At 30.2% G+C, this 19056-nt stretch overlaps 2 protein-coding genes across 2 annotated transcripts in view; both read right to left on the bottom strand.

Moving 5' to 3' along the window:
- Positions 1 to 19056, bottom strand: part of LOC142221722 (uncharacterized) — a 293735-nt gene that overhangs the window by 240799 nt on the left and 33880 nt on the right. The window lies entirely within an intron of this gene.
- Positions 1 to 19056, bottom strand: part of Syx1A (Syntaxin 1A) — a 259394-nt gene that overhangs the window by 225005 nt on the left and 15333 nt on the right. The window contains exon 2 of the mRNA XM_075291509.1: positions 15698 to 17508. Coding sequence (XP_075147624.1) covers positions 17493 to 17508 — 16 coding nt within the window. The 3' untranslated portion in view covers positions 15698 to 17492. The remainder of the gene's footprint in view (positions 1 to 15697; positions 17509 to 19056) is intronic.

Below are 19056 nucleotides of genomic sequence, written 5' to 3'. Positions count from 1 at the left end.
TACTTATATGGAATAAATTTCTTTCAGTGTATAGAATAATTGAAGTGTGGTATAATTTAACATTTGTACATATTCAACATCTCTCACACTCTCTCTCTCTGCTATAACCTTAAAGGCCTTAAACTATAGGCCAGCAATTATAACCACTGATTACAATTCATGCCAATCTATTAAACTTTGATCCGAGTTAGCCACAAATCCAAGAAATATTTCCATGGTGTCTAGTTTAACAAGTCTTAGTGAATTTTCACAAGAGTAGAGAAAAATCTTACAAAAAAATTGCATTATTTTATGTTAACAAAAGCGGAGAGAAAAAACTGACATAACGTACAGACCGCAAACAAGGTTAATTGCAGTAGAGGTGTAAAATTTCAGTTTTGCAAGATTTTTTTTTTTCAAAAAACAAGTGAACTTACAAACAAGTAAAGATGATGTACAGGTGATTATGTTAATGAAGATGATGATGATAGCACTGACTCTACTCATGGCTCACTGTATTGAAAACAATGGAAAACGAAAGTTTTTTCCCCATCCATCTTGGAAAACATTTTTCAAGAGATCTGTTGCACAAGACACACTCCATGAGTTCATGGCTGTAAAGAGACCTCCATCTAGATGTGTTATAGGTGTTTGGTCTGTCAAAGGCAAAATGCAATGAAATGAAAAGAAGATTGAATATTGAATTTGAGAAGGGGTAGGGGAAGAGGATTTTTGCAAAGATAAAAAGTTTTTATACAAAGAATTCCAGCTAGAAGAGAATTCAAAAGGGATTCAAAGACTCGTGGCAAATGCATTTTTGTATTCAAATAGGGGTGAAACATTTCCTTGAATCTCAGACCATTATCTTTTGTTGAAAAAATTCTTAGTAAAATTTCACTATAACTGTTTCATTTAGAATAATAACTGAAATAGTGAATAATTTGTTTTAGATTATAATTATTAATCGAGCTTTTTGGACAAAGATGATTTAGGGACTTTATCAATCGAGTCGTTGAAAATGAAATGCCAGATACAAATATATGCATGCCCATTTTAGTTTAATTTAATATATTTTTTTTTTTTTGAAAATTTTACCAGCCTATCGAAATTTAAACGTATATCAATATACCCACGTTAAATTTCCAAAAATAGTAAAAATGTACTACTGCATGGTTAATATGGTAATGATTTGGCGCCAATGATTTTTTTCTTATTTGTTTCTTTTAGCGAAATGAGCTAATTTCATAAATGTTAGTTAAATACCAAATAAGGTCAATAAATTTTCGATATTTTCATAACGCACGACATAGTCAATGTTGCCCATAATAAAACAGTTTACCAACTTCAGGTTGTTATCAATTCTAAACCGCTGGACTTACACCTAACAGGTTTATTCCAATAAATTTAAAAAAATTTAGCATCACGCTGTATTTTTTTTTTTAATGTAAACTTACAAGTGTTGGAAAAAGCCATCTATACAGATTTCTTTCGCCTATTGCATATACATTGAAATTAAGTTCATATTAGTTGGGTGATCTTCATGACATCAAGAGTCTGTCAGTGACATTATTTTATTCAATTTTCATAAAACAATTCCAACAAAATTGCTGTGTGAAATCAAATAAACAAAGCCAGAAATTATAATTTCGTACAATCACATAAATGTGTGAGAAAAACAATGCACAATACAAATGCTATTGAAGTGCTTTGGGAAAATATAGTGAAAATTCAAGATGGATATGACAAAAAAATACTCTCTGAATTATAGCAAAAAATCTAAATTGAACCCTCATTGTGATTGGAATGTGTAAAGTACCTCTAAGGTCCAATTAATATAAACCAAGCAAACAGATTTCGAAAAAATTCCAAGATTTCTCTTCTATAGAAGGACTTAATTTTCACATCACAAGAAGTTCTTTTCAAGCGATATCTAAAAATCTTTGTTTTATGCAGTTTCCGCAATATATTTAAATTTTGGGAATTTGACTATGTACAAGGTCAAATAAAGAAAATTTTAAGTTTTTAAGTTTTTCTTATTTAAAAAACTCCGAAAAAATCTTTATTAAAAAAAAGGAAAAAGAATTATCAGCATGAGATGACTTCCACCCTATAACAAGCCTATGTAAAATTCATTGCTTCTGAGCTAATTTAATTCCGAATCCAAAAAAGAACATTTTCATTGCTTTTTTGGCGCTTATTTGCTCGGCAGTTTTATAAAATTATCTATATAAGAGTTTAGCGCGCATACATATATTTCTTTGAAAAATAAATAGGGCTAATATCGAACGAAACCTTTTAAATTCTATTCAATTTGAACCTCTAATTTGAATAAGCGTTAGCTTAATTTTTCTGTTTCGAGAAATCAATGAATATAGAGATGACGTTATTATGACAACAAGACTTCACGCTCACAAACACTTTGAATATGACTTCATTTTTTGCTAATACCACATCTCACACACAAAATAATAAAAAGTGTTAAAAAAAATATTTTTTTTAATCTTTCAGACGTTGCTTTATGTTATTTGCTTTTTTTGTTTTGTTTTGCCAAATCATTTATCTGTTTATTCATAACAACTTTTTAACACTTCTAAAATATTCTCAAACATAATCATCAGAGACAGTGATGCCAACTCCCGAATGCCAAAAGGCTGTAATTTATACTTACTATTTTTGAGAAGTGTACGAAAAACAAAAGCAGAAAACTTCTTCTGCTTTAGTTTGCATTGAACTTATTGTATGGTCATTGAAATTTGGGGAAAATTTCTTTCAAAATTTTAAAAATAACAATTTTGATATTTTAATCCATATTCTGTTTCTTCTTTCATTTAAAAAACTTATAGCACTAAACGTAATTAAATTAATTTTTAATTAAAATAATTATTACAAAAGTGTATCAATTATAATTTTTTTTATACACTGTACAAAAATTTTGAGTTTGAAGGAAAAAATTGGGAGTTCAGAATTTGCAAGAACGTCTTTAGTATCATACGAAGTTCAAGATGGGCACATTTGTAGTAAGATTTAAAGAAATAATGAACTATTTTGTGAGAAGTACGAATTTAGTAAATTTTCATTTTCATATAATTTTTTCCCTGTTTTTAGTTAATTTAACTAATGTACGCAAAAAATTATTAGAGTAAAGGAAACATTCTCCAAACATAATAATTCCATGAACTAATATGAAGTTAAACTGGCTTTAGTTCTATTTTACTTTTTTTAGTGTATTGATTTGAAGCATATTTAAAATTGTAAACCTCTAACCAAAATGTATATGTTCGACATATAGTTTTAATTGCATATTTCATTGTCATTTAATGCATTCTGATCAGTCATGAATTCTTTTAAAAACTTTAAAAAGCACCAATTTTGGTGCTAAAAGCACAAAATTGGCACCACTAATCAGAGAAGAATAATATTCGTTGTTATTGTTCTCTTTCGAACTTGAAATAACAATGAGGACCGAATTCTCAATTGAAAGTAAATAAACATAAAAACACACACATACCAACATAGCTAAACCTATAGCTACCCCGTAAAACTAAATAATTATAAATTTGTTAATATACGAATAAAGAAATTTCAAAGATAAAAAGTGTTAACACCGTTTGTTTTTTTTTTTACTATTGCTATATATCGATGAGTGTTTATTTGTATAATTATTAAAACCCCAAAGAAAGCAAACAAACACCGCACATCATGAACAATTGAAATGTGAGTAAACCAAGTCTGTAACAGCCAAAACAGTACTCTCACTATCTTATGGAGCACATATTTTTTTTGTCTAATCAACAAAAAAATATGAGTCATAGGTGTCCATGTATTGGTATGAAGGTGAATTTTGCTTAGATAACCTAAAAATAAAAAAATATATGATAGACCAGACATCATCAACGTCAAACAACCTCAAAGAAGAAGAGGAGAAAGGAAAAACTATACAATAAACCTAGTGATTACCTATCTATAGCAAAAAATAATAACAACAAACAATGAAGTAACCCAAAAAACCCAACTTTTTACACATCACTTGGTTTTATATGCCTTGGAGTAAGTTTTTCAGAAGAAACAGAGAAAGAAAGACAAAACAAAAACAAGCCAACTGAAGTTGTTCACATATAAATATAGGTGTTTGCGTGTGTGCGTATTATAAGCTCACTACTTTGCACATTGTCTGCTAGTATTGCATCAACAAAAGTAACGCAGCAGAGCCCCCCCTCCAGCAGATGCCATAACATAAACAATAAACAATATTATGTGGATTTTAGCGTAACGCCAGTAGAGTACGAAGCAACAACAATAACAACGCTACCATGATAAAGACTTTGTTTAAAAAAATAAGACACCAACAAAAGGGGAGTAAAATATAACAGAAAACAAAATAAAAACAATTTCCAAGTAAAGAAAAAAAAAGAGCCACAGTAGGTCAACAAAATTAAATGTCAATTAATATGAATGGACAAAGCTCAAGTTCAATATGACGGCAATTAAGGTTGAATCACAACCAACAGACAATAAGACTCAAATTGTATAGGATTTGATGCGATAGTGCATATTTAGTTAAAATAAAAAATAGAAATCAGTGAAGTGTTTCAAGAATATGTTCATAAGGCTATGGAACTAACTTTTGTTTTTAATTTAAAAAGTTTGATGCAGTGACCTTTTTGCTTAGTTTATTCTGAATAACTTATAGAGTAAGATGAATATCAGTAGCAAAGAAAAACCACAACGCGCAGAAAAAACTGATGCTAAAATTAACTTTCGTTTATTGAACAAAAGGAAAATATTTTATTTCAGTTTACTTTTAATTATTGTTAAGAATTTTTCGCCAGCCCAATTTTTCTTTATTCCAATTATGTCTCAAAAATTTTATGAATTGAGCGTCAATTCAACGGTCAATTTCAACGACCATACATATAAGGTCAATGCTAACTAAAGTAGAAGAAAATTTGAATACACTTCTCAAATGTAGTAAGAATGAACTACTTCGAGGTTAATATGGTAATGATTTGGCGCCAATGATATGTTTCTTTACATTTAGTTAATTTTTTTTCTTTTATCAGAAGGAAGAATGTTGTAAATGGTAACTAAAACCCCAAAATGTCAGTAAATCGCTATTTTAACAACACACTGTGGAATCCTCAAAATGGTAGTTTGTTTCATTAAAATCTAATTTAATGAAGTTAAGTATATCTGATATATTGTGTTATACAGTCTTCCTATAGTATGACTTCATTATGTCGGTAGGGTTACAATAAATTTGTTTTCCTTGAAATTACAAACGATACACAACACTGATTTTATCATAATAATTAAAAGTTTGCTTTGTTGCATGTAAATTTACAACATTTTGCAATTGTTGCCATATCCATAACAACAACAACAAAATAATTTGTGTTCATTTATTTTGTTCACTTATTCCCTATTAAAATATCCGTATGTGGGTTTTTATAACTTAACTCCAACAACGGATCAGACATACATAAATAATTACCCGCTCTCTCTCTTTATCTCTCTCCGTCCCTTATACTTTGTTGTTAGTTTGTTGGCTGACAGCAGTAAATCATGCAATATTTTGTGGCATTAACCCATTTTATATACTACACACAACAACAACACATTACCCATTGGGTACATCATAGTCATCTTATCAAAGTTTATTGCCAATTTGCTTTGTCATATCGGTTTACTTATCATCGCTTTACCAACCAACCGTCTTTTATGCATACGTCATTGGAAAAAAACAGCAGCAACAACAACATCAAATGCTGGGGCGTATAAGCGTGGGTGTTTGTGCTTTATGGAATCAAGTACATCCACTTCATATGGAGCATGTAAATAAATCTGAACGGAACAGGTGCAGATGTAATCAAAGTAAATGATATTACACATCATTGGAATGAGAAGTGATTAATACATTAGAAATTGCGAATGAATCAGATGTTTTAAAAATGCATGTGTATGTAGTAGGTAGACGATTTCGGATTAACTTTTCGAGCAAATTTCGGATAACTTGGCCTCTGAGAGAAGAATTAATGCAACTCAGATTTCGACGTGGTTATCTATCAACATAAATTACGGCAATTGTTCTGTATATGACAATTGATAAGCATTTCCGTTATCGATCACATTCACAATATTTTGGCATTTAAAAAGAGAGAGTTAGAGAGAAGGAATTGTTGGAGATATTGAAGGGTGTTTCCATATTTCACACAATAACATAGAGAGAAATACTGGTAAACGATGTTTCAATTTGAAAAAAAAAAAAAACAAGTGAACCCACCAGGAAGAAAGAAAGATATATAACAAACGCCGACATCACTAAAACAAGTTAATATTGTTAGACAAATTCAAGAAAATTTTTTGGACATATTTATATATATACTTATTTTTTTTTTTTTGCTTCATAAGGAAAATTTCGTAATTTAAGTGAGTACATGACTACATTGAATTTTTTCCAATTGACAAGAATTGAAAAATGTAATCGCCTTCAAATATATTTTTGCACTTTTAAGTTTGTGATCTGGTGAAAAATCCGAATATATTACACACCTTTTGAAGGAAAAAATGGGGTTCAAAATTGTAAAAATTAATTTAGTCTAAGATGGGCGCATTTGTGGTAAAATTTACAAAGCGCAGGGTTCGCTTGGAAAAATATGTTTACTTAAGTTTGACACGTTTGCCTTTCCGGGAGAGCGATAGAAAAAAAAAAAATACTGAGGAGGTTTTAACGGTGTTGGCATATTTCACACAATTAAAAAAAACAAGTAAGGAAAGTCTAAAGTCGGGCGGGGCCGACTATATTATACCCTTCACCACTTTGTAAGTCCACATTTTCGATACCATATCAAATCCGTCCAATGTGTTGGATACTATATGAATCCATACACATATATTCTGTATATCTGAGCAGATCTGTACAGAGTTCTGCAATACTTATAGATTTTACATTTAAGTCGGCTAATGCGCTGAGGTGGAACACAATGTTAGTAAAAAAATATAGGAAACATTTAAATATGAACCAATTTTGAGGCAACTTCGCAAAAGTATTTATGATTTATCGGTCGATAGATGTGTAATAGAATAGTACGAAAATTTGAGTCATTTTGATAAGTTTTCGACTTAGCAGTGGCGATTTGATAAGGAAAATGTAGGTATTTCGGCCAGTTTTGCCTAAATCGGAAAAACATATATATGGAATCTATATCGAAATCTGAACCGATTGCAATCAAATTTCACATGCATAGTTACTATGTTGAATCTACTCCCTGTGCAAAATTTCACGTAAATCGGATAACAACTTTGACCTCTGTGGTCATATGACGGAAAATCGGGCGAAAGATATATATGGGAGCTATATCAAAATCTGAACCGATTTCAACCAAAATAATCACGCATATGCAGAACCTTAATTCTACTGCATGTGCAAAGTTTCAAGTTCAATTATACTTCCTCTGCAAAATTTCACGTAAATCAGAATAGCACTTTTGCCTCTGTGGCAGAGAATGAAGCCGACCCATTTTTGTCGGCGGCGGCGGGCACTAAATTTTTGCCTCCGGCGGCGGCGGCTTGACGGCTGAGCCGATATAAATTTGTTCACTCGGCGGCGGACAATTATCCATTATAAAATCAATTTGAAGTTAATCGAATGGTAATGAGATTAGTTGTACAACCTATCTTACAAACAAATTTACTTTTCGTTCAAATTTTATGAGCCAAATTTTTGCTAAATTATTATAGCAGATTAAATATGATTGGTTGTGTTCAAAATTTTGGAAAAAATACGACAATTTAATAAAAACTTTTCTGATTTAAATCGATATATTTGATTACTTGGCGGCTAAATTTGAGTCGAGATGAGTCGACATATTCGGCGGCGGCGTCGACTGGCAAAAAATGGTCGGCGGCGACTGAAATCGGCGGCGCGACTCGGCGGCTTCATTCTCTGCTCTGTGGGCGTATTAGTCCAAATCGGGCGAATGATATATATGGGAGCTATATCTAAATCTGAACCGACTTCAACTAAATTTTGCACAATTAACGATACTATAAAACGTACTCCTTGTGCAAAATTTCAAGCAACTCAGGGCAAAACTCTGGCTTTTGAGGCCATATAAATCCAAATCGGAAGAAAGATATATATGGGAGCTATATCTAAATCGGAACCGATTTTAACCAAATTAAGCACACTTAACGATACTATTAAACGTACTTGTTGTGCAAAATTTGAAGCAAATCAGGGCAAACTCTGGCTTTTGGGGCCATATAAGTCCAAATCGGTCGAAAGATATATATGGCAGCTATATCTAAATCTGAACCGATTTTTTCCAAAATCAATAGCGATTGTCTTCTACCCGAAGAAAGACGTTATGTCAAATTTGAGGATGATCGGACTTAAACTGCGACCTGTACTTTGTGCACAAAATTACATATACAGACAGATGGACGGACGGACAGACAGACAGACAGACGGACATCGCTAAATCGACTCAGAATTTAATTCTAAGCCGATCGGTATACTAAAAGACGACAATTATGACAATTATTTCTTGGCGTTACATACAAATGCACAAACTTATTATACCCTGTACTACAGTAGTGGTGAAGGGTATAAAAAACAAAACAAATTCAAATGAACTGAAAAACAAAACCAAGAAACTAACAAGAGATGTCCATATTTACCTACAAGCTACCAAACCATCGTGTATATATAATTATGGTAATAATACTAATTAAACAATTTTAATGTGTCATTTTTTTAGGAGAAAAAAATATACTTTTGAGGTTAGGATTTTCATGCATTAGTATTTGACAGATCACGTGGGATTTCAGACATGGTGTCAAAGAGAAAGATGCTCAGTATGCTTTGACATTTCATCATGAATAGACTTACTAACGAGCAACGCTTGCAAATCATTGAATTTTATTACCAAAATCAGTGGCAGAAAATCCGCTTTTTTATCGACAAATTTTGTTCAGCGATGAGGCTCATTTCTGGTTGAATGGCTACGTAAATAAGCAAAATTGCCGCATTTGGAGTGAAGAGCAACCAGAAGCCGTTCAAGAACTGCCCATGCATCCCGAAAAATGCACTGTTTGGTGTGGTTTGTACGCTGGTGGAATCATTGGACCGTATTTTTTCAAAGATGCTGTTGGACGCAACGTTACGGTGAATGGCGATCGCTATCGTTCGATGCTAACAAACTTTTTGTTGCCAAAAATGGAAGAACTGAACTTGGTTGACATGTGGTTTCAACAAGATGGCGCTACATGCCACACAGCTCGCGATTCTATGGCCATTTTGAGGGAAAACTTCGGAGAACAATTCATCTCAAGAAATGGACCGGTAAGTTGGCCACCAAGATCATGCGATTTGACGCATTTAGACTATTTTTTGTGGGGCTACGTCAAGTCTAAAGTCTACAGAAATAAGCCAGCAACTATTCCAGCTTTGGAAGACAACATTTCCGAAGAAATTCGGGCTATTCCGGCCGAAATGCTCGAAAAAGTTGCCCAAAATTGGACTTTCCGAATGGACCACCTAAGACGCAGCCGCGGTCAACATTTAAATGAAATTATCTTCAAAAAGTAAATGTCATGGACCAATCTAACGTTTCAAATAAAGAACCGATGAGATTTTGCAAATTTTATGCGTTTTTTTTTAAAAAAAAAGTTATCAAGCTCTTAACAAATCACCCTTTATATTCCACTACCTTTTTTTTGCACGTATTCTATTGCCAATGTCTGTTATACAAAAGTCATCTCAAATCATTAGAATTATTTGCTTTTTAATATTAACTTATATTCCAACATTTTGACATCTCATTTCATCATCATTTAATGAAAACAAAAAAAAAAAAACTAATTAAAAGTAAATCTTTATCCTCCTTATCTTATTCACCACAAATCCAAGGGCTCAAATGGCAATCGGGTTGAAATTTTCATCATAGAAAATAATGAATAATTGTGTTAGAAAAGAGCATTGGGATTCAAGTTAAGGATATTAGAATTTGTTTTTTATTTTGTTTTATTTTTCATTGCATTTCCTTTAAAAAACTAACTCAAAGGAAATGAGGTTACCAAATGAAAAATCAACCAAGTAGAAACTCCAAAACATTATCGTAATCAAAAAGTTTAATTAAGCCAATCGGCAGCAAAGCCTTGGTTGAGGGTAATACAAAATCACTTCTATCTTTGCTGTTGGTTTAATAAAAGAATTTTCAATCTATAAATTTGTATTCAAATTCTCGACTAAAAGAAGCCAAGGGTAGATCATTAAAACCTAACCTATTTCCTCAAAACACAATAGTAATTTATTGGGAATATTTTTATCAAATGGTTACAATAACCTAAAAAAAAGTAAAGGCATAAGATTTTATGGACACAATTATTATAATTTTACCATTTTTTTGTATCAAAATTGAAAATTTCACTGGATTACGTTTTTTTAGGAACTGACGGCGGCAGTATTGTATACATTTTTCAGCTTGTTAGGATAACACTTCCTTACTGTTTTAAGAAGTTCGTATTTAAACAATCATTTATTTGGTATGCCAAAAAATATTATTTCGAAATTTTAGTTCAATAGAGAATTTTAATGATATTTTAGCAAAAATTATAAAACATGTGTACCATAACATAATAATGGATGAAATCACAATAAACTGTGTTACACCCACCAACAAGAGCAACCCTAAATGTAGACATAATCTGTTAAACGAATATTATTATCTCATTTTTGTGAAGAATATTCGTAGCTATCTCCAATTTCATTCAAATTCACCCTAGTTAGTTTAACGTCAAATATATAAATCTCGCACAATAATTTTTTTTTTGCATAATATTTTTGCTGATTGCTATATTTGTTAATAGATAAACATAGATTTGTTTATATAGCTCAGGATTTTTTTAGAAAGCAAACAATTAAAACGCTTTATCTAATGTCATTCAAGTATGGAGAAGAATATGAACAATACACAGAAAAGAAAATATTTTTGTATACAAGCACGAAATTAATTGATCCAATAATTTTTTAATTGAAATTTGACAGAGATGATAGTATCAATTGCAAATCTCAATTAAAAAATAAATTGATTTAATAGAAAAAGAAAAAATAATTTTTGTGATTGAAATATAGTTGACTCATTAAAATTTTTAATTGAAAATATTTCAAAATTGCTTAAAACAATTTTTTTTATTCGTTTTGTTTGTTATTATTGGCTTCTATTCAATCGTTATTTTTGTTTTTGATCTCAGCTTAAAGTCATGCATTGACTAAACTACAAGTGTAGTTTAACCAAAAGAGGAAAAGTATGCTTGTCAAATTTATTTGGGCAAAGCCCTATAGACTGCAAGATGGTTGGATGTACAGCTGTTTCGGAATTACCACATTCCTCATCAGCATCCTCTACTTGCAGCAAATTTTGTTGATATTTTTTCTGGGTAATAATAACCATAACATACAATGCACATATTTGAAGCGCCCATTTTTTATTTAAAAACTTAAAATAGCCACAAAATGGGGCTTGGACATAATTGAAGTGAACACGAATAAATTTAATCGTCATCTATTCAATAGGCGTTAAAACTATTTTTATTGTCTACCATCACGATTTGGATATTTGTTTAATTGTTATTTATGATTCATCTTCGTTTGCAAATTGTTTAGAAAAATGTTGATAATTTCCTATTATGACAACAATAAATTGGATGAAAAATATGTATTGTGTATGTAAACCTGGGCTTTTAATTTATATAGAGAATATTTGGAACTATTCAAATTTATAAAAAATAGAATTTTTCCCTCTTCATAAAAGTTTAGAACCATAATAAAAACTTGTTTATTTATTATTGCAAATCAAATAAATGATGCTAATTTTTTGTATTCTATTCACTTTCATTTGATGAATCATATCCAGTTTCTCTGAAAAGCTACTTTCAAATTGCCAAGTACAATAAAAATACTGAATTACAATAAGATACTGAAAGGAAATGAACAACATTTTACAATGATTGATGAGGTAATTCTTAATGCAAATTTTATTTTTTGTCCGGAAATTTAAAGCAGTTATAAAGATTATTGCTATGAATGAAGCTTTACACATAATGTTGGAAATAAGAAAAAGGGTCATTGCCACTTGAGAAAGGGATTTAGTTAGTTTAGTTCACTTTTCTGATAAAATAAATATATATACAACTCTTGATTTTGCTAATTGATAGCAGAACGATTTTAATTATATCTAATTAACCGATTTACCCCCATTTTCAGGAAGCTCCGTTAGTGCTATGTTAGCTAACGAACTTTTAAACCGTACTATGGACATGTCTGTCATCTTGTCTATATACTCCATATGCCAGGTAGGAACTTAACCGCTAAAAATGTTTCAGTTAAAGTTAACCGGAGAGAAGATATTTCGATTTTTCTTTCTGTTAACTGGGAGTTAAAGTCTAACGGAGATACATGAAAATGGTCGTTGATATACTAATCATTCGAAAAATTCTCAATTGGAAACCATTGTGAATAGAAGAAAAATTAAGCTTGCAAAATTTAATATGACATAGCTTGTGAGATTTCTACGAATGAATTTAGTGATAGATAATTTAATTAAAAATTAATTTTCTAGGACATAATCATTAGAGGAAGACTAAAAAACTAATCAATCCCCAAACTCAATCCTCAATTTAAATAAAAATAATATTTTTAATAATAGAATTAACAAAACTGCCACCCCATAATTCACAATGATTGACTATCGTGAATAGCAAAATCCGTAAATTTGGCAAAGTCACAGCATTTCTGGGAATATTTTCAGGTATTCTTTGGATGGATAGAACATCAACATTGAAAATGTTAATATAAATTCACCGTACACAAATGAACTCATATAACACTCACATACACAAAACACAAATGTTAAAAATTGATTGGAAAGATTTTTGTCATAAAAATTAGAAATTAACGAAAGTAATAATTTAGAATACAGCAATCCCTCGATTTACGTCGTGATTGGTTCCGGAATTTGACGACGTTAATCGAAACGACGTAAACCGAATTAAAACTTGCTCATACTTACTCCTAAGTCCATTTAATTATGTATATATATATGCATGTACATAATAAAAAACTTGAAGAATAAAGGTAATTTATTCATAAAAAATAAATAATTAAATATATATCCATAAAGCATATAAACATATAAAAAAAAAAAAATAACAATTCATTATTCAAAAATATCAGGGTTTAAAAATTAACTTCATAAACAAATGAAACCCCGTTACGTTGTATACATATAAAAAATATCGTCACTTCGACAATTGCGTTATACTCGTATATGCAATGTCAATCAGAATTTGACGATTTTTCGGTAAGAATTTCAGTAATAAATGTTGCGTCATCGTTGGTACTTATTTCACTAATGGAAGGAGTTTCTGATAAAGCTGGAAAAAAAATCGACGACGTAAATCGAAGTTGGATGGAACAAAGAACTTGACGACGTAAATCGAAACAACGTAAACCGAGACGACGTAAATCGAGGGTTATTGTGAATCAAACAAAGGTCAATGTGACAAATCCTAAATGGCATAGCTTTTGCATTATTTTTTTGCGATTTTGTACGACTGGAGTCATTTGTTTTTTTTGGGGAAAGTCACACAAAAATTGAAGATTTTCTAAATTCAAAGGTCAATGTGGCAAATCCTAAATGGCATAACTTTTGCATTATTTTTTGCGATTTTGTACGACTGGAGTCATTTGCTTTTTTTTTTGTTTGGGAAAGTCACACAAAATTTTCCTACAAAACTATAACTCACAGTAATATCCTATAGTGAATCAAACAAATAATAATTCACAATAAAATCCTATTGTGAATCAAACCAAAGTCGATTTGACGAAGCCGACATTAGAAAGCTAAATATATTTGCATCGCCTGTATGGATTATATGTTTTCTTTTAAATTAAAAACCCCATAAAATAATTCATACGTTAAAAAATCTTCAAAATCATTTTTAAACATTAAAAATTTACAAAATTTTTCGTGAATTTTTTAAGGTACTAGGTTGGAATAAAAAATAAATCAGTAAGAAAGTACAAAAGTACAAAATTATACCTATTCGATGCAAATATATTTATAACTTGATGGAGAATAAAATGGTGTATTAAAATGGTATATTAAAGAAAAGTAAACGTGAATAAATGGCGACTTTAAAGAAAAATAAATCACAATAACATCATATTGCAATAACTATAATTCACAGCAACATCCTATTGAGGATCAAACAAAATATAATTCACAATAAAATCAAATAAACGCCAATTTGAGAAACACTATATTACCACGATTTATAGAATAGGTTTTTTATTTATTTTTAATTAAAAACAATTGATTTTAAATAAATTATTGTGTCTACAACGCTTTTTTGATCTTGGTGAACAAGTATACAAAAAAATCTTCCAAAAATGCATACTCTACACACAAAAAATTTTTTTTCTGATTCAATCACGAAATTAATTGATCCAATTAATTTTTAATTGAAATGATTTCAATCACAGAAATGATAGTATCAAATTAAAAATTAATCGAAGGTCAATTAAAAAGTTAATTGATCCAATTAAAAAATTAATTGATACTATTATTTTTGTGATTGATTTTTGTTTCAATTAAAAAATTTGTTGAATCAATTCAATTTTTAATTGAATATTTTTTAAACTCAATTAAAATTTTAATTGGAAAAATTTTCGTGAAATTTTTTTGTGTGTAACAAATCTTTAGAAACTTGTTATAAAAATTGGAAAAAATTTTCAAATTTGAAAGGTGATATTGCTTATTTGTCAAGGAAAATTTTTCCTTATAAAAATTGAAAATTGGCTAAATTAGCCATAACAATAAATCACACAAAAATAGAAAATTCCTTAATCTTCATATCCAAGAAGTTCGTATTAAAATTGTAATATGTAAAGTAATTAATTTGGACATAAAATAAAAATAGAAAAGTTACTAAATTAAACAATAAAAACATAAAAACAATTCACAATAACATCATATTGTGAATAAAACAAATACTAATTCACAATAGAATCCTATTGTGAATCAAACAAACGTCAATTTCGCTAAAAAAAACGTCATTACATAGCTGGAGATGCCTGTATAGAATATATTTTGTTGCTGCTAAAGCTGTTTAGATCTTTGGAAAAAATTTGTACAAAAACTCCATAAAATATATACATTAAAATCTCTTCAAAATTTTGGTTACAAAAATCATCCGCATTATAAATAAAATAATATATAAATGTCACTACCATACCATTAAATAATATAGATCCTCATAAATCAACATTTACAAATTTCATTCGTTAAAAACCTCATCAAATATTTGTCATTTTTTCAATAGCTGGCTAATCAAAATTTTAACCACCCTAAAATTAACGTTAACGCTAATTTTGTTACGTAACTTCCTTCGATGCACTAACTTTAGCTTCTTTTAATATGAGCATATTTTTTTTATTTTTTTTTTTTGTAATTTGTTTTAATTCAACAAAACGTTAACAATTTGATATGTAATCTGCTGTAACAGAAAACCACGTGAAGAATTTTATATTTATTTTAGTTTTTTTTTTCTTTTTTTATAGAAAACGCATGGTTTGTTATAAGCATTCACACAATTCAGCGTATCCTCATTTCAAAAAAAGTTAAATAAAATCGATTCTGAATTTATGACAACTTACCTGTTTTGGAAATAAAAATCCCGGGAACTTGTTTTACCCAAGGTACATATGGCATTAGTATGTTCGGAAGTAGTAGAATTATTAGTAGATGTAGAATTTGGAATACTTCTAGGAGTAGATGTTAGTAGATACAGATACAGTTGTTTAAGTAGATTTCAGTAGGATGCAGTTAGTTGGACGTTGGAATTAGTAAAGCGTAGAGAAGAGCAGTAGTAGAAGGGCATGGCTGGATCATCGACATCAATATCAAATTTTCATTCATTCATACGAAAGAGAGAGACTTGTATCATGCAACATTTTTGGAGTTTGGCTAAGCCATGTTGGTGGCGTTATTTCATTAATTTCAATTTTTTTTATACCGATTTTTCTAACCCCCATAAGTGTGAATCGCAATTTTCATTTTGCTTTAATATTCCAGATTTATTGTTACAAGACAAAGTAGAGTAGTAGTAGTAGAGTGGCGATTCTTTTGTTTAGGGGAATGTCGTTGTAGTGGGATAAGGAATGGTGATGGTGGTGGTGGTGGCGGTTGTTGTTTGTGTTAGTGTCTTGGCACAGGACATGTTCAAATCCTTGGTTTATCTGTTGGTTATGGGATTCATGTTTCTTGGTTTGGCATTTTGTGTGAGAGAGAGTATGTGTGCTTGTGTTTGTATAAAATGCTTGTATGGATGAGTGAGGGAATACGGATATATGACATTGGACAAATAATATCCTTGACAAAGGACATTTACAAGACAAACTAATGGAGTGTATACACGATGCGTTTTGTTTGTTTTGGATTTTCGTTTTCTTTTTTCTGTTTTTTTTTTTTTTTTTCATCACACAAAACGTTAATGTGGCTGTTGTTGCGGCTGTGATCTTGAAAGCTGTGGTGTTACGAGTCATTTGTAGTGCAGTTTTGTGGCTAAAAGTGTAAAGGATGCGTTGAGTAACAAAAGGAATCCAAAGGAAAACGGGACACACACTTTTGGGTGTATTAACATACTCAGACAGAACTTGGCAATTGCGATGAATGTTGCTTTGGAATTATACGACCTCATTAATTTCCCATCATTTGTTTGTTAATTTTTTAGAATTTTGAAATTTTGGAAATTTAGTGCTTGCATTCTCGCTTGCATTAAATTGAATAAAATTTTACAAAAGAAATAAAAATTTCCGAAATAAAGTCAAGACGACTGGATAACGCCAAATGATATATCGATACCATAACTCCATACTATGTATGGTCGAACATCATAGTTTTAAAAGATAACCGATTTCTATAGAATTTCTATTGATTTTTTATTTTTTTTTTTTATTTTACAACTTCACAATTATTCAAAAAAAAAATTCTGATTGGCTTGTCTGATTTCTGTTTCGCAAGTTAAGCGAATTTTTCAAAATCCATTTTCCTTAAAAACATGATGATTTTGTCGTCTTAGCATACTATGAAATTAAGTTAGCGATAATATCATGGCAAATGGTCCAGTGTAAAGTGCTGATATTGAATGTGAGAGGTACATAAATGCTACATGTTTCTGTAACCATATCGAATGGATGGGGTTTTGGGTTGTTTTGGAAACCCAAGTTCCTTGGAGGGAGCGACACAGAGCCAACTCCACTGGGCAAATGTATACATCACAAACATAAAAAATATACTAAGACAGAAACACAAAATGATATATGATGTAACGATTTCTATATTCTAAATGATGGCATAAATTTGGAAAAAAATTTTATAATAAAAATAATTTGGTTCAAAGCAAACATATTTATGACTCAATTGGAGTATTAGTGTGTTTTGATATGACTGTTATTTGGACATCATGCTGTTGTTGTTTTTTTGGAATATGGAATAATTTCGATTTCATTTCCGATTTTGTAAAATTCATTCGTAAGCCATGAAGCATAAAAGATTTTTTGGGATTTATTTATTAAAGAAAAATCATTAAAATTAATATGCAGTTTATTTGTTTGTTTTTCACATTGCCAATGTAATTGCAAATAAATTGGATATTAAGTGATAACATGCAATACAGGGGAACATACACATTATAGAGGGAGAAAGTGAATGAAAAAGTGTTAGGAAAAGCCAGCCAAGAAAACAAGCAAAAAAAAAACGAAAGAAAAAAAATAGATTAATAAAATAAAACTTTTCCATCAAAGAGATGTGGTGGTGTGGTTTGAACTCAAAATGAGAACATTCCAAAGCCAATTACTAGAGATTTAAAATTAATCGATAGCTACTCTTTGGTGTCACCGCATTGCAAAGCACAATAAAGTCTTTAGAGGTCAATGGGAATTAAAAAACATTGTTAAGTCTACGATTACATTGCTGTGAAGTGGCAAAAACAAAACGTAGATAATTGAAAATTCTGTTAGAATAATGATTAATGTTCTTTATAAGTTAAAAATTGTCTATGAATATCAAATTTTGAAAATATTTGGCAAATTAAAATGCAAAACATTTTCTGTCTCATTAAAAAAAACAAGTCCTCTATGTTTCATTGGACATTTACGCTCCTGAAGAAATTGAAAATGCTATTCAGAAAAAATAATGACTTAGGTCTTTTTTTATATTAGGCCATTGATATAGAGACCTTGCAGACACGATTCGAAATTTTGACTTTTGTTACCTACCTACCTACCACAACAAAAATGTAGCAAAAAACGCAATGAAAATATATTTTTTTTGTTTGACTCCGGAAGTGTTGCAAACATGGCTCAGAAGCAATGCATTTTGTATAGACGGAGGTTATCTTTTTAAGCATCTACTGCATTGATTTCGCACTAGTTCTAGTATTTCGGATTTCATTTACAAAAAAAGGAAAAACTATTGCGACTTTTATCTCTACGTACACTGAACAAAATATTGTTGTGTCATGTCCTTAAAATATGAATACGATTTTTTGCTTAGCATAGAAGACGCATTTCTTCGATAAAAAAGTTGTTTTCCTTGTCCAGACGTCGATAAACTTTCCAATGAATTCTTTGTCCTTATAGTTAACCCTCTCACTACAGAAATAAACCTAAAGTTAAAAACTTTAATTTTTCATCTGTTTCTACTAGTACTACAGCATGTAAAAGAAAAATTTTGAGATCCTACCTCAATTACTTCAAGAGCTATATGAGCTTGTTCTGAAAACTTGATTCTTGAATTATAACCAAATGGCCTTACGAAAAGAAGCGCTAATTGGCCTATAATATCTTTCAAAGTGTGATAAAAAATACAAAAAAGATCCCGAAAAAGTATCAGCTATAGTTTTTGTATAAATGCTCATTTACTAGAGACATACAGTAGAAAAATTGTCTCAAATTTTCATATTTTTCGTTTATTGTTAAAGAAGTTTATAAAAATGTATTTTAGTGCTCACCAA

Source organism: Haematobia irritans, chromosome 1 (genome assembly GCF_050003625.1).
Source record: "Haematobia irritans isolate KBUSLIRL chromosome 1, ASM5000362v1, whole genome shotgun sequence".
Lineage (NCBI taxonomy): Eukaryota > Metazoa > Arthropoda > Insecta > Diptera > Muscidae > Haematobia > Haematobia irritans.
The sequence above is the reverse complement of the archived record's forward strand: the minus strand, read 5'-3'. Positions and strand labels throughout refer to the sequence as shown.